This window comes from Erythranthe guttata, chromosome 13, assembly GCF_056151865.1.
Source record: "Erythranthe guttata isolate IM_541 chromosome 13, IM_541, whole genome shotgun sequence".
Taxonomy (NCBI): Eukaryota; Viridiplantae; Streptophyta; class Magnoliopsida; order Lamiales; family Phrymaceae; genus Erythranthe; species Erythranthe guttata.
In genome coordinates this window covers 19,353,227-19,368,765 of record NC_142545.1, presented here as the reverse complement: position 1 = coordinate 19,368,765, position 15,539 = coordinate 19,353,227, and the positions used below count along the sequence as shown (strand labels likewise).

The 15,539-nt window shown below is 33.1% G+C and overlaps 3 protein-coding genes across 27 annotated transcripts; all 3 read left to right on the top strand.

The window, feature by feature from the left end:
• Positions 1 to 2,034: 2,034 nt before the first annotated feature.
• Positions 2,035 to 3,662, top strand: LOC105950924 (E3 ubiquitin-protein ligase BOI). Its single transcript, XM_012974304.2, has 3 exons — positions 2,035 to 2,442; positions 2,531 to 2,897; positions 2,980 to 3,662. Exons 1-3 carry the CDS (start codon positions 2,387 to 2,389, stop codon positions 3,541 to 3,543), a joined length of 987 nt encoding a protein of 328 aa, XP_012829758.2. The 5' UTR covers positions 2,035 to 2,386; the 3' UTR covers positions 3,544 to 3,662.
• A 6,364-nt stretch (positions 3,663 to 10,026) lies between these two features.
• LOC105950968 (fe(2+) transport protein 1) lies at positions 10,027 to 11,507 on the top strand. The gene is made up of 3 exons (XM_012974356.2): positions 10,027 to 10,673; positions 10,922 to 11,071; positions 11,142 to 11,507. Exons 1-3 carry the CDS (start codon positions 10,035 to 10,037, stop codon positions 11,445 to 11,447), a joined length of 1,095 nt encoding a protein of 364 aa, XP_012829810.2. The 5' UTR covers positions 10,027 to 10,034; the 3' UTR covers positions 11,448 to 11,507.
• A 659-nt stretch (positions 11,508 to 12,166) lies between these two features.
• On the top strand, positions 12,167 to 15,033 carry LOC105973935 (uncharacterized). 25 transcript variants are annotated; one of them, XR_016029189.1, is made up of 8 exons: positions 12,171 to 12,387; positions 12,551 to 12,703; positions 12,751 to 13,187; positions 13,267 to 13,354; positions 13,565 to 13,637; positions 14,386 to 14,495; positions 14,629 to 14,664; positions 14,750 to 15,033. XR_016029189.1 is itself a non-coding variant. In XM_088811917.1 (6 exons), exons 2-6 carry the CDS (start codon positions 13,277 to 13,279, stop codon positions 14,766 to 14,768), a joined length of 312 nt encoding a protein of 103 aa, XP_088668043.1. In that variant the 5' UTR covers positions 12,172 to 13,187; positions 13,267 to 13,276; the 3' UTR covers positions 14,769 to 15,033. The 25 variants fall into 25 exon arrangements, 1 of the variants encoding a protein (XP_088668043.1); XR_016029191.1 differs by lacking the exon at positions 14,629 to 14,664 and having other exon boundaries at positions 14,861 to 15,033; XR_016029185.1 differs by having other exon boundaries at positions 12,167 to 12,387; positions 13,716 to 15,033.
• The last annotated feature ends 506 nt before the right edge of the window (positions 15,034 to 15,539 follow it).

The following is a 15,539-nucleotide window of genomic DNA, read 5'->3' as shown; positions in this document are numbered from 1 at the left end:
CAAAATGGGATATTATAGTTTATTAGCGTTGATTAAGCCACAATTATTAAACCATATATGTACATTGATCATCATTACTATTATTTTAATTAAAAAAAGATTACTTAGCAGCCAGAGTGGAATACCATGTGATTATAATTAACCATCATTAATCTAGAAGAATAACCTTCTCATCATACATTAGGTTTACATGCATACCACACACCCACAAATTAATGTTAATATTTAACTTCTACTTGTAGTTAAATTCATCTCAAAGTATGATAATTATATTGTTTTATAAGAATCATATAATATATTATTTATGTGTTTATTTAAATTAATTTAACAGCCAATTAACCAAAAATATATCATATAGATACGTGTTCTATTGCATGTGATGTACCAATTATTAGTATAAAACTTAGAAGTAAATCACAGGAGTTGATATTCTAATTGTTGATAATTGATCAAACTACACAAGTTGAAATTAAAATAGTACCTATTGCAGTGTTAGGTGTACATTAGAATTATAGTACTACATGTATTGTTTCACATCTGTTCATAATAATAATAATATGTTTATTGACAACTAATGGCTGACCCGATTATAATTTTATGTCTACAACGTCACATGGGGATATATAATGGAACTAACAATTCAATTGTTTATTGAAAATATTCAATTTAAGTTTTGTAGTCAAACTACATTTTACTACTAATAAATATAATTATTTATTTTTTAATTAATTTGGGGTAGTTGCTTATTTGAATTGTATTGTTTAATTGAATGAATTTGAATTATCTGGTCTAATAAACATTTCAAAAATGTGTGCATCATAATTGACAACACGATTTTGTGATTGAGTTTGAATTTGTTTATTTAATTAAATAAAAATGTCTTTTCCAAAAATTGAAGAGGTTTGTCTTCTTGGGAATAAAATGCATGATTTAGGCCACGAAATAATTTGTTGGGGTGTGGAATTATGTAGAGGATAGTGATGCTAGGCGTGACCCGCAACAGTAAGGCCCATGCCATTTTGTTTAATTAATTTATTTATTTTTTTCTTTCTTATTTTCTGGAAACAAGAAAACAAATACTCTTTTATTATTATTATTATTTTCTTTTCTTATTCTTTATTTAATTTTTTCTCTTTTATTATATATAGCGTAGTAGTACTATTACACGAGGAGTTGGCTATTCATCATCATTAACATCATCTCAATTGGCTTTTACTTCACCCCATGCTTCTCTGACCCCGCAAAAATAGGCTGCCTTGCTGGGTGTCCACTACAATTTTCTTTTTCTATATTTTTTTTAAATATGAATAATAATAATGTGATTTATTATTAAATATTTAAATAAATAGAAAAGAAAAATACTAGTCTTCTTTTTAATTTGGATAGTAGTTGCGAAAATATTAAAAGGCGGTAATGAGTACACGCACAAGTGGTGCACCAGCGCAGCACGCAATAAATCCCCACGTATGCACGGTTGTCGAAAGAGCCAGAGACACAGACACGCCCAGTTAAGGAATGGCGACAAGGTATCAAAACCGGGAAACCGCAGATGGAAACAGAATACCCGTGGGTCCCACTCAACGGTGGTCCAACTTTTCCCCTCATTACATTTTAAAAAAAGTTAAATCAGCATTTGCCCGCACATACACACCTCGCACGTGCTTCCGGCGTGGGCCCCCACACCCTCACGTTTTCCGAACCACATCTCTTTTAATCTAATAATTATTATTAAATTAAATTAAATGAAAAAAAAAAGGAAGAAGACTTGACCGAACGAACGCTAGCGTACGATGACGTGGGGTCTTGTACCTGCAATAGCAACGTGGCGTAGAGCCAGGGTGTCAGTTACCGTATCGAAACTCACAGCCACGTCACCCCCCACTAATTATCGCATTTAATTTGACAAAGTTACTAAACTACCCCTCGAAGGGAGGGAGACCCGTTACGGGGGTAGGGAAACCGATAATCACGCTTTAATTATGGTTTGTAGGAATTTGGGAAAATATTTAATGCCGTAGAGCTGAGAAAGATTTTGTATTTCGTTGAATAATTTTTCCTTGTTTATCTGGGGAATTTAATTACGAGATTTACTTTTTAATTTAATCAGACGTACTTAATTAGAGCATTGTCCAAATCCAAGGCAAATACAGACTGATTGACTTTCCCAACTTTTGAAGGGTTCTTTTCTCTCTCTACCATTTCCAAATTCCAACACCAAAACGCTTTAAATAAATACCACAACCCTCCACCCCTCAAATTCATTTACTCTCTCTCTCTCTCTCTCTCTCTACCCCTCTCTCTCTCTAGACTCCGCCACCTCTATTCACGCTGCATGCTTTATAATTCTCTCCGGAATTAAAACTAGAACACGAATTCGCCGATTTTAATGGCAGTTGAAGCAAGGCATATCAATCTATTCCCATCACAACTCACTACAAACAGGTACGAATTCGCCTTCTCAATTCCTGTGTTGTTTTATGATTTAGAATTCCCTGTTATATATAATTAATCTCTGAATTAATTTTTGCAGAGAGTCTATGTCTATGTCTATGTTGAATCCTTCAAATCAAAGGAACGTGAATTCTGCATACAACCAGCAGCAGATGCGTTTCGTTGGGGTTCCGTTGCCGGAAAATCAGTCGTATTACCAGACGGCGGTGTGCGATTCAGTTCAGGCGAAAACTTCCGTCAACACAGATAGCGGCCTCACATACAATGTTTCTGCTCCACACAGAAAGCGTTCAAGAGATTCCATTAATCATCAAGTGTACGCGTCCTCACCGAATTACCATGCACCCCCCAAAAACAACAGTGTATCACAGTTCGCCGCCGGTGAAAATATCATGCCTCAGATCCAGCAATACCAGTCGGATATTGATGCCATTATCTCCCAACACGTATGTCTTTTTCACTTTTTTCTAAATTAAAAAAAAATCCGTGGATTTGTTATCTGATTTGATTTGATTTTACTTTATGCAGACGAAGAAAATAAAATTGGAATTAGAAGAGAAGCAAAAGCAGCAAGCAAGGTTGTTGGCAATGGCTATCGGAGAAGGAGTGATGAAGAAATTAAAAGAAAAAGACGATCAAATCCAGAGAATTAGCAAATTTAATTTCGCCCTTCAGGAAAAAGTGAAGAGCCTCTATCTTGAAAACCAGCTATGGAGAGATTTAGCCCAATCGAACGAGGCCGCCGCTAATTCCCTCCGCACCAATCTCGAACAAGTCCTGCTACAAATCGGCACCGAGGAGCGCATCTCCGCCGCCGCCGCCGCCGACGAAGACGTCCAGTCGTGCTGCGGAAGCAGCGATTACGGAAGAGAGGCGGAAGAAACGGATGACGGAATTAATAATAATAACAATAGTTGCTTTAGTGACAGGCGGTGCAAGATGTGCGGCGAGAGAGAGGCGTGCGTATTGCTGCTGCCGTGCCGCCACCTTTGCCTGTGCGGCGTTTGCGGAAGCGGATCTCAACAGCTTCAAGCGTGCCCTGTGTGTAACTCTAGCATGAACGCCACATTGCATGTTAATACATCTCTTTAATTTTAATAATTTATTTATTAGTCTAGGGTAAAAAGAAAAGGTCAAAGGTAAAAATATCCAGCAATAAAAAAAATGTAAATTCTTTTTTTAGCTGTTAAAAATTATTTAATTCTTTCCTAGTTTAAGGTTATAAAATTTCATTTATTCGTAACATTTATTATTTAAAGATTTTTTCTCTTTTTTGTAGCTATCGTGGTCACTTTATAAAAGATACTGCTATATCTTTTAACTTTATTAAACAGTCAAAAACTTGTGAAATAATCGTGGGTAGACAGATTGTCAACTTTTGCTGGGGAAATTTATTTATTTGGATATATTAAAAATTAAATAACATCAATCTGTGTGTGGTCCTATTCAATTGTTTGTTAGGTGCGTCAATGTAATGCATAGTGGGCATTCATTACGAGAACAATAGCGTCAGCGTTTCTTGTACGTGTTAATGTTATTTTGTCGTTCATTATTTGAAAAGGAAATTAAATATATTAATTATAATAATAATAATTACTGTTATTATTGGATATAAAGAATGCTGAAAAAAGGTAGAATTGTTTTTGGGTAATTAAAGGGGGAGAGTGGACCAGTTTTTTCTCCTAACTTTTTCCGGCAATGAATTAAATTTAATTGAATGGCGATTTATATGTGAAAGCAACTTATTGAATCCAAGGACCAACTTGATGAAATTATTGTTGGTCCAAAACAAAATAAATAAATTATTCCATATCAATGTATGTAATTTTAAACGATGTATTAATTGCTAGTATTTAAAATTTACAGTTATCTATTCGAATAAGGAATTAAGTAATTGAGAGAGAGAAAAAATGGTAGAATGAATTTTTTATTTTTTTTTAAATAAGTCACGTCTCCTAATTTAATTTTAAAACTAGAGTAGTACTTAATTGTAACTATTTAATTTTAAAACTATAGAGTAGTACTTAATTGTGACTATTTGTCACATCTAACCCGTGAATATGTACACTATTATTGTATAGTCAATTCGTGTATAGGGGCGCATTGGCTCATGTCAACTCTGCAGCAGATGTTTAATACGAACAAGGTCATTAATTGTCATTGTCCTACTCATTTAATACAATCGACGTATAATTTAATTACCCACAATAATTACAATATATTAGGCCAAAATTGGTTAGGGTACTATAAGTTAGTAAATTTCAAGGACCACCGAAGTAGGGACCAAGATCGTTGATGCACTGTCCCGTAAGGGATGATTTAGCGGTTGACTCAAACGAGTATGTGTCAACTCACTTAAGTTCGTGTCTGTGGTGACTCAGTCGAGTTTGTCATACATCGTTAGGCTAGCGTGATATACATTTGTCGTATTTCAAGCTATTATCCGAGAGTCTGTATTTACTTATTACACTTATATAATTGGCCGTGTGTTATTATTGATGCACTTATTAATCTACTTACATTAGTGGATTTTGTCTTTAACATTTCTTATATTATTGTAATCATGTTGATTCAAAGTATTTTTATGAAAACGGGACAATTTACTATAAGTCCTTGTATATTATTTACATAACAAAAATGACACATGCACACAAAGTTAAGAAATTCAATAAATAAATTTTATTTCGCCTGGAAAATTTAGTATTTTCTATGAAAAATTACCAGAGCAGTAATGGATAAGATAATTATCTCTACATTTAGTAATTAAAGGTGAAAATATAAAAACAATGAAGTAAGTTCCGAGGGAGAATATTGTAATTAACTACTGGACACTCAATCTTGAACATGGAATGAAAACCCTGGCGCTTGCATTTGGATTGAGTTAAGTCAAAATTGTATACCAATTGATTTGACCATATATTTCAATTTCTTAACTCTTATTCTGATTTTTTTTTTCAATTAGGGTGATTTTTAAATCCAATTTATATGAAATCATTATCAAATCATCTCCCCAAATTTTAAATAAAACCAGCAATTCAAAATGTAATCAAAAATAGGTTGCAATCAATACAAATCATGTGAGTTTGTGGCTAATTCAATTCTGGTGGCTTCAATTTCCATTATTTGATTTTATTTGCACTGCATTTCCTATATGTAATAATGACACGCACGAAAAGTCCAAATTATAGGAATTTCCTCTAGCCTTCCACCATCCATTCATAATCTTTGAATAAATAATTAAACAAACATTAATCTTTTTTTTTATAATATTTATTTATAAAAAAAGGGGGTTTAATTAATTAGTTAATTGCACATGGATATCAATAGTGGACTGGGCTTGGTAATGAATCCAAGAAGTGAAGTCATTTTCCAGGAATAATCATATACTTTATATCTGGCATTTTTATCCTTCTTTTCACACTATCATAAAAGACAATCATTAAGGATGTAAATATTGATTGTCACAAATCACAATCATATTCTTTATTTTATTTTATTTCATTATGGCAGTAAAGCTCGTTGTATTAATTTTTTGAATTTTATTATTTATTCTTGGCCTTATCTTTTAAAATCAGATCAATATTCGTAGTCCAAAATTGGGAAATGGACCACCATAGAATATGGATTGAACAATTAATCTTTAATTTTAATCATATAGTAAAATCATTTATAATATCCATAAACCATAAAAATAGTGAGCAGATGAGCATGTGCCATGTGGCAGCCCAGATTCTGACACCCCACTTCCACGAAAATTTAATAAATATTTAAACGAAAAATTAAATAGTTAGGTATTATTATAATTTTTAAAATTATTAAAATTGATTCCGTAGTGATTGATGTCCCACAACGTGTGAGGGGAACAAAACTGGAGATATTGCAGTAGGCGCATATTAGAGAGGACTGGCTCTCTGTTGTGGTGGCATCGTAATCAACGCTAACTTACACCGATTTTCTGAAGACGAGGAAAACACCTTAAACAACGCCGGTACCTACTGCCCTACTGCTTCCTTGTGGGCCCTGTCAGAACTCTGTTACACTGCATCTAATATTTTTTTTTTTATTACAAAAAATCAAATCTGGATAATGAATATAATATTACTAATATTGTAATTAGTTTAAGATTCTATTTAATTACAACTAGCTAGGGCAGGTTCATTCTCATGTAGAGTAGTACAATTACTTTCCACATCTATGTTTGTTAGCTATATGTCACCATTAATTAGTTTTTTTATATTATTCATTAATCAAAATTAGAGTTCACTAAATGCCAAATTAACAAACATCAATCCAGAGAGAGAGAGTTGTGGCATGGAGTAAGGACCACTTATTGGGACACTTTTGTCCCTCTATGCTCAGCACAAAGTTTAAAGTACCCATAAATATTCTTTTAATCTTAGGTTAAACTAATCTGATTCGATTAGCGTATGGTTAGAAGATTAATCTACACTAATTAAACTATCAAAAGGACGTTTAATTTCATCAAAATTAATGGATGTTGCTTGACGAATTAGCGAACTCGTGACTTGTTCGTTAAGAAATCAAGCTTGTAAAATATAATTTTCGTCGGTCCTTTTCAAGATTTAGGAGTCAAGTATGAATTGAATATTAAATAACTTTCAATTTGAAATATCAGCTAGTAAATTTCAATTTTTTTTAATACATGATAGGAATGTGGTTGGTTTGCCTAATTATGTTGACTCAATTAAGTCTAAGCTTCGCGTGTGCTTTGAAAGAGAATTGTCTCATTTGCCAAATACAATGAAGTTGAATGGTACACTAAGGGCAAAATTGGAAATTATCAATCAGATTAAAAATCAAAATCTAATATGTACTGCAATTTCGTTCCAATTTTTAACTATAGTACACTTTGTTCCGATTGTAAAAGATTACATATGTATTCGATTCCAAGTGTATGTATTGTAAACAAATTCTTGTGAAAGAATCAAACTTTGGTTGCACTAAAAGTTATATTGAATTCTTCATAGTTTCCTTTTCTTAGTGCCACACTTTTCTTTATTGGACATTTTGACCCTTATAAATTCCCTATTGACTTTTAAATCTTTGATTCTTCTTTCTTCTAGATCGTATTATTAGATGAAACTATTCTATTTTGAAAATTGGGATTTATGTTACTTGAATTCAATTATTTTTTTTGATTGTTTTAAAAGTGGACCCGACTCAATTTCAACACAAACTATGAATCTAGATTAAAAATAAATTAAAAAATCATGTCTTTCTATTTAATTATTTATATACCACCAATAAATGAAAATTCTTATCCATTCAATAATGCGTTAATATTAATAATAATTAAAAAATTAAATATTATGTCATGTTTAAATTAATGTGATTAGATATATGGTTAAATAAAAGAAGAAGACAAATAATTAATTGTAATGAAAAAGGAAACCTAACAAATTAATGTCACAGCCAACAGCCGAAGAAATTGACAACCGAAAACACACATTAATTATCCCTCCCACCTACATATAATATAATTGACCCAACAATAGAATCCCAGTTTTCTTGGCCCATGTTTCTTTCTCTACTCATTTCTAATCACACTTTGTGGGCCCTACTCAAATGCTTCTTATTCACCAAAAGTTGCCCATTTTCTATAATTCATTTTTCCTAAATTCCAAATCAATAACAAAAGAAAAAAATAATAAAAGTGGATGGACACGAATAATTCTCACCGCCCAAAATTGGTTGTAATTTCATTTAGTTTGTGCAATCTATAATCTATATATTTCATTTAGTGGGAATCTAATAATTTTGTTGCTAGATGGCTGGTCGATGGTCTATGAGATGCTAAATCTGGTGAAAAGTAGCGAGTGGTTTTACAACGTAGAACTATATAAATAATTATCCAACGAGTTAAATATAAGATTGTATGTTTTATTTTATATACAGATATTGTATATGATCAACCCCACTTTAATTCATCTAATGTACCATATACAAAACGGTTGGTTGAGACATCATATTCCACAGTCCACACCATAAAGAAGCACACCAGATTGCATCACTTAGTACAAAAATCACTTAGTGGAAACCCAACTCCTACCATTCATCATTATGCCTACACTTTTTTCACAGTACAGCAAAAAATAAATAAAAAAAAGTAATAATAATAATAATCTTGTGACACCAACATTAAAACAAAAGGTGGTTGTCTAAGTGGATTAATGAATATTTTCTTTTACCAATTATGATAGTGATATCCAATGTTTTTTATTTATTATTAAGAAAAAGGAGATATTCTGCAAGAGAAAAAAAAGGTGTAGTGGACAGTCACAAGTCATAACACAATCAATAGTTTCAAAATTACTTTTTACTTTGTTTCTTTCTTGTTGGAGAATTGGAATAAAAGATGACATGATGATAATTTGTGGGATGAATTAAATTAAATTAAATAATCACACCAAGTGAGAGATATTGCCTTCTTTTCTTGGTCTCTGGATAGACATACTTTTTCTTTTTCTATAACCCTTTTCCCACTTTTCATGTTTGTTGTCAATTGTTTATGATGATTTTGTACCACCAAAAGTGTTTATTCAATTTCTTTTTAATTAGATTTAAGGAACCTACGTATCTCCTCTCCTTCACTAATTAATAATCATTTTCTTTTTTGTTGTAAATTTCATGTGTAATTTGCGAACAATTGTATTTCGGGTGATTGGGGGTTAGATTTTTTGTCGACATTAATAAAAATGGCAAATTACGGTCAGTCTTCTGAGATAATTTGAAATTACGAAGAAAGAAAAATCTCTTCTGTTTGAGTAATTACGACCACCTCCCCCAATTATGTATTATCTTACAAAAAAATATTTTCTTTGAAAGGTAAATTTAACATCACAAGAGTGAATGTGTAAAACGATGCATATATTGTAATTATTAAAACATGAGAGATTTTTTTCTTTTTAATTTATCATTACACTGACCTTAATTTGCCCTCATAAAAAAAGTTATAGCAACCCAAAATGCAAAAATAAAATAAATATTATTTTCAAATGAAAGTAGGACTAATGAAATCGGATGTTACGTTGGTTCTGGGCCTCGGGCGACCTTTTCATATTAAAATCAACAAATTTAAGTTTGTTACAAAAAGCCCAAATTGGGCCCGTTTATAGATGGGCTTTTAATTCGTTACAAATCCGCTCACTAGGCCTTTCATTAACAATTCCCACGGGCCATTTAAATATACAAATGCTATTTCATTTTCTGTTTTTTTATTTCAATACCACGTAGGTAATGCCACGTCATCCTAAGAATGCAAAAAAAGTACAATCTGACTGAGACAGGAGCTCACAAGTACGAGGTTAAACCCATGACCCACACATGTCCCACAGGCCGGGCGTAAGTCAGACCAAAAAATACTATTTATTCCCAAAACACCCTTCCAATTTCCATTCAATTACGTTAACACTAACACACAAATGCACTCATTGATCAAGAACTCGTCAGGGGCATAAACGTCACTTTGCCTCCCTCTAAATTTTCGTGATTATCAAATTCACCACCATAAATCTGAAACAACAAAAACGAATTAGAATATTAATTAAAAAAAACATTCTTCAATGGCCAAGTTCCAAACAAAGCTCTTATTTATCTCTTTATTCATCGTCGTCAACCTCATTTCGTTCGCCGCCGGAGATGGATCAGAAACCGCCACCCTGCCGCCGGCCTGCATCACAGGAACCGCCGGAAAATGCAGGAACAAGCCGGAGGCGCTGAAGCTGAAACTCATCGCCATTGCTTCGATTCTGGTGACGAGTACGATCGGAGTTTGTCTGCCACTTTTTTCACGAGCGGTGCCATCTCTGCAGCCGGACAGAGATCTGTTCGTGCTGGTTAAGGCGTTCGCGTCGGGAGTTATTTTAGCGACGGGATACATGCACGTGCTGCCGGATTCTTTCGACAGCCTGACGTCGGAATGTCTGCCGGAGTACCCATGGAAGAAGTTTCCGTTCACCACCTTCGTGGCCATGCTCTCCGCCGTGCTCACTCTCATGGTCGACTCCTACGCCATGAGTTTTTACCGGAAGAATAACACTACGAAATCCCCCGCCGCCGCCGGCGGTACTAATGAAAACGCCGTTAACAATAACGGTGGGAAGTTGGAATCGCAGGATCACGACCACACACATGGGTTTCACGGAACCGTTAACCTTAACGATAATGCTCCACAGTTGCTTCGTTACCGCATCGTCGCACAGGTAATTAATCAAAAATATTTAATTTAATGATTAAAATAGTATTAATTAATTAACTATTAAGGAGGTGAGAGAGAAAATGTAAAATAGAACATTGATAAATTAATAACATCGCTTAAATAATAATTTCTTCTTCGGACTCGAAAAAAACCTACTAGATTATTATTTGGATAATAGTATAATATTTCGTGAATTAATAGAATTTTGTTAATCTCGACACTATTAATTTGTAGATGTCCGACTAACTGCAGGTATTAGAGCTCGGAATAGTGGTGCATTCAGTTGTAATTGGTTTATCAATGGGGGCTTCAGACAACCCATGTACAATACGGCCGTTGGTCGCCGCCCTTTGCTTTCATCAGCTGTTTGAAGGGATGGGTCTAGGTGGCTGCATTTTACAGGTACATAATTGTAATTTACAATTAATTAATTAATTAAGAAAGATATTTAATTTATGGTATTGTTAATTAGGCGGAATACGGAATGAGAACAAAAGCGATAATGGTGTTCTTTTTCTCTTCGACGACGCCGTTTGGGATAGCATTAGGGATAGGTTTGTCGAATGTGTACTCCGAAAACAGTCCGACGGCGCTGATAGTGGTGGGGATGCTAAATGCATGCTCCGCCGGATTGTTGAACTACATGGCGCTGGTGGATTTATTGGCGGCGGATTTCATGGGAGCTAAGTTGCAGCAGAGTTTTAAGCTTCAGACATTTGCTTATTTTGCTGTTTTATTAGGCGCCGGCGGAATGTCTCTTATGGCTGTTTGGGCTTAAATCTCGCCCATTTTATTATTTATTTTATTTTTTTAAATATTTGTAGAAACCCAATTTTATTTGGACTGGCTGCTGGTTTCAGCCCATTTTTTATTTTTTAGATTAAATTTAAATAATACTTTATATAAAAAAAAAAAGATTAAGTTTAAATAAGAGATGATGATTGATAATTGGTAATTGATAATGACATTTTTTTAGACACAATAATTGATGATGGCATAATGCAATTATATGTGCAGATGTGTATAAATTTCCCTCCTATTATTTTCAAATTCTTACCTAATATACCACCAACTTTTACCAAACATATTATTACAAGTGTCACCAAATTTGTTTATCAAAGATTCTTCTTTATATATATATATTACAAACCTATAAAGATGTAGTGCTCTTATGAATAGTGCCCATGTAAATACTTTTGATTTTCTTTTCACACCAAAAAGCAGGAAACGACACCGTTTTTAGTGAATATTCCCAGCCCAAAGAGTTGATGCAAATTAATTTCCATTTAAATTTAGTGCTGTATTTTTGGTCCGTCCAAAAATAGTGGGGCCCTTCTATTATTTTCCTTTCCTTTAAAACAATAACCACTCGCACTCACGCGCTGTACAACGTCGCCCCCTTACCATTTCACTTAAACTTTATATTGTTTTTATATTTTTTTTATTTTTTATCAATTTTCACACGAAACGACGTCGTTTTGTAAAAAACGTAAAAGTCATCATAAATTATCTTGGCTTTTCACATGCACCGGCCGCCCTAATTTCACTTCTTCTGACGGCTTTTCTATCATGTCATCTCATTGTTGATGTTTTGCCAGTAGTAGCTAGGCTAATAATTTTTATTTCTCCTCATTTCACTTCATTCTTGTTGCCTTCTCTCTCTTGTTCATCTTGTTCTTTCTTCAGCTTTTCATCCTTTCATTTTTCTCTTAAAAAATGTAAAATTGGATTTTTTTGTTGTTATTTTTCTCACTTTTCGTAAATTTGAATACATGTTTTGTGCTACAGCTGTATTTGTTTTTGTTTTAATTTAAGTCTAAATTATATGCCTTTGGTTTGATTTTCTCTGAATCCAGTTTTACGGCCTTCACTTTTTTACAGGTTTCTTTTATCAATTCTTTGGTGCGTGATGATCTTCAAAATGCTAAAGGTTCCCTCGATTTTACCGGAAAGTTATTCTTCCCTTTCTTTGATTGTATATATATGTATGTTTATTTTTGTTTTACTTTTTGAGGATAAAGGTGATTGTTTTTTGTGCTTGATCTTTTTTTCTTTTTTCTTTTGTTTTCTTCTGAATCCAGTTTTTTTTTTCTTTTATTTTCTCTTCATTCATTTTTTTTGGTACCTTTGGTTTTGTCAGGTTCTTGCGAGTTCGTTTATAATTTTTCGGAAATGCTAGAGGAAGGTAACTACAACCTTCCATTCGCAAGATAAGTTATGGGTATATTTCTCTATTTTTTCTTGCTTCGCTATGTATTTGTTCGCTTGTATATATATATTATGCAATGAATCTGGTTATGTATTTTCTGGTTAAATGAATTTAATTTGCTTATGTATTTAGTTGATATGCTGATGTGTATTTTAATCCTTTGTGATGGTCTGATGCCTTTGTATTATGAAGATTTTTTTTTTAAAGTTCCTTAAAACAATTCATCCGTAGCAATTTTAATCTTGGGTGACTTCATAAACTTCTTTGTGAAAGGTGACTACAATCTTCCATTCGCAAGATCATTTATGGGTATATTTCTCTCTTTTTTCATGTTTGGTAATGTATTTAATTTTTATTGTATTAATGAATGGAAAGACTTTGACTGCAGGTATATTCATATGTGGTATAGTGCTCCGCTGATGAGTTCTTCCTTCCGCCTCCGTCAACCCTATCCCCTTGCGTTCCGTCCAAATCAGGTAATACATGCTTGTATATAGAAAGGGTATAATGGTGTTTTTAGGTGCCTCAGTAATTGGATCCTTGCCTTCCGTCCAAATCTAATTTTGTTGTCTCTAGCCCATTTGGATCTCAGTTCTTGTATTCGTTAGCCCATTTAATAAGTATTTGATGTGACTTTTATTGGCATTAGATTTTCGCTTCACTTTATCTGTTATTTTCTCTCTCAGTTAGCACCGAAAGTATGGTGGCAAGCGAGATCCCTCCACGAAAAAGCTTCAAGGCTTGTTAATGGATTCATCGGTATATTTCTCTCTTTTTCTTGATACTTTATGTATTTATGCGCATGTGTACTTTATATATTGAAATGTGTATTTGTAGATTGAAAGGAAAGAGAGATGATTATTAGGTGTTTGACAGTATTGTTTTGGGGTACCAGTCTAACTCTATCTATTTCTGACTTGGTTTTGCCGATGTTCTCGTCAACTCAAGAACATTCACAAGTGATCCATATCTGATCAAAACCCTTTTGGTTAGAATTTTGAAATTGGCCATAATATTTGTTTGTTAAATTTAATCGTGTACATACATGTTTGTTAGTTGGCTGGTTGAAATTGGATTGTCGTGGCAGTTTTAAAGTTAAATGAAATTATTTAAATGATTTACTTTGAATGAGACCAGATTATATACTATAATGCAACACCAATAGCCCCCCTCTTGTCATGGATATTTGCAAAGTCTCAGGTTAAAGAATCCAATTGGTGAGTTGATAGATGTAAAATGAGGAGTTCATTTCCAAATTGCAAAATTCTCTATGATTTTGGTAAATGTATTTAAGGTTCTCAGTCTATACAATTGTTTATCAAAATTAATGCTGCATCTGTGATGCAATAAAGCCGTAAATGTTTCATGCTCAAAGCAGCGTATTGTGATGTCTAAATTACTAGAATTTGTTGTACATATGGCTACATTTATTCCCATTAGATTGATTGGTTGTTGGTAGATTTAAGAAAGTTCAACACATTTCCTAACAAGGGCTTCGTGATTCTAGCCATTTACATTGCTGTCGGCAACCAAAAAGCGCTTCGTGATTCTAGCCATCTTCATTTTCGGTGGCAACCAACAAGGGCTTCGTGATCCTGGCCATCTCCATGCATTTAGGTATTAATTTTGTGATTGATCTCCACCTTTGTTTTGTTCTCATTTTTTCCCAATTATTCCACATTTGCGTTCATTAAGTTCTTGTCTTTCTTTGTTGTTTTCTTGATGATATTTTTGAAAATGTTAATGAAAGGCCACTTCAGCCGACTTTCGGCAAGAGGAGGGAGGGGTATATTTTTCTCTATTTTTTTCGTGTGTTTCTACGTGTGTGTGTGTGTGTGTGTTAACATCAGGTTTTTCTTTCATGGATTTAGGTATTGTTTTCATGATTGAATTGTCCGTCCTTGCTTTCATTTCCAGCTTACTTGGGTGAGAGCCTCTCTTTTCTGTATATAATATATGCAATGACACCTTTGTGTTTTCAGTTTCTATGCAGGTGAATTTAGTTTGTTTGTTGATGTTTATGTCTTTGATGTATTTGTCATTTGTGTATCTTGTTGGATCCCTATTTTGTTATCTGGTGCGTAAACATTGTGAGTAAAGCTTCAAACTTTAGAAGATCTAATCTAATGAAAAACCATTATAAATGCTGGAAAAATAATTGACTCATCAATCCATTTTAACTTGTTGCGAGTTTTAGTATGTGATATGATCTACAATGGACATTATGTACCGCGTGTGACGCGGTAACACCCCCTAGTATATATACACACACCTAATGTACAGTTTTGATAGTGTTGTTTGGGCTAATTGATCAAGCATATATTATTTAGTGAATCAAACGAGTGTCCATTTTTTACTAGACAATGTTATTAAAATTTATTACACTATTTTTTATATTTTTAAAATATGTGTTTGTTAACAGTTCGACTTCGACATCATTTTCATAATTAATATTAAAAAATATTAAAATTAATTTTACAGTTAAATAAATAAATAAAAAATCCCACTAAAGTACACATATAAAATCACTTGTGTGTAATTTTACCCTTAAATAATAAAAGTAGCAAAACCTAGTTAATTACAAAATAGAAATAACCCAGATAATAGCTAATATTTTATTCTGTATGAATGAAGGGAACCAGATTAGTCAAACAATTCTAG

Bases quoted from the DNA above. Each gene is read 5' to 3' on its own strand.
- LOC105950924 (XM_012974304.2), top strand. From the start codon at position 2,387: ATGGCAGTTGAAGCAAGGCATATCAATCTATTCCCATCACAACTCACT. The intron at 2,443-2,530 runs GTACGAATTCGC...TAATTTTTGCAG, and splicing joins TCACAACTCACTACAAACAG to AGAGTCTATGTCTATGTCTA. The intron at 2,898-2,979 runs GTATGTCTTTTT...TACTTTATGCAG, and splicing joins ATGCCATTATCTCCCAACAC to ACGAAGAAAATAAAATTGGA.
- LOC105950968 (XM_012974356.2), top strand. From the start codon at position 10,035: ATGGCCAAGTTCCAAACAAAGCTCTTATTTATCTCTTTATTCATCGTC. The intron at 10,674-10,921 runs GTAATTAATCAA...GACTAACTGCAG, and splicing joins GTTACCGCATCGTCGCACAG to GTATTAGAGCTCGGAATAGT. The intron at 11,072-11,141 runs GTACATAATTGT...ATTGTTAATTAG, and splicing joins TAGGTGGCTGCATTTTACAG to GCGGAATACGGAATGAGAAC.
- LOC105973935 (XM_088811917.1), top strand. From the start codon at position 13,277: ATGTGGTATAGTGCTCCGCTGATGAGTTCTTCCTTCCGCCTCCGTCAA. The intron at 13,355-13,568 runs GTAATACATGCT...TCTCTCAGTTAG, and splicing joins TTGCGTTCCGTCCAAATCAG to CACCGAAAGTATGGTGGCAA. The intron at 13,638-14,385 runs GTATATTTCTCT...TCGTGATTCTAG, and splicing joins GCTTGTTAATGGATTCATCG to CCATTTACATTGCTGTCGGC.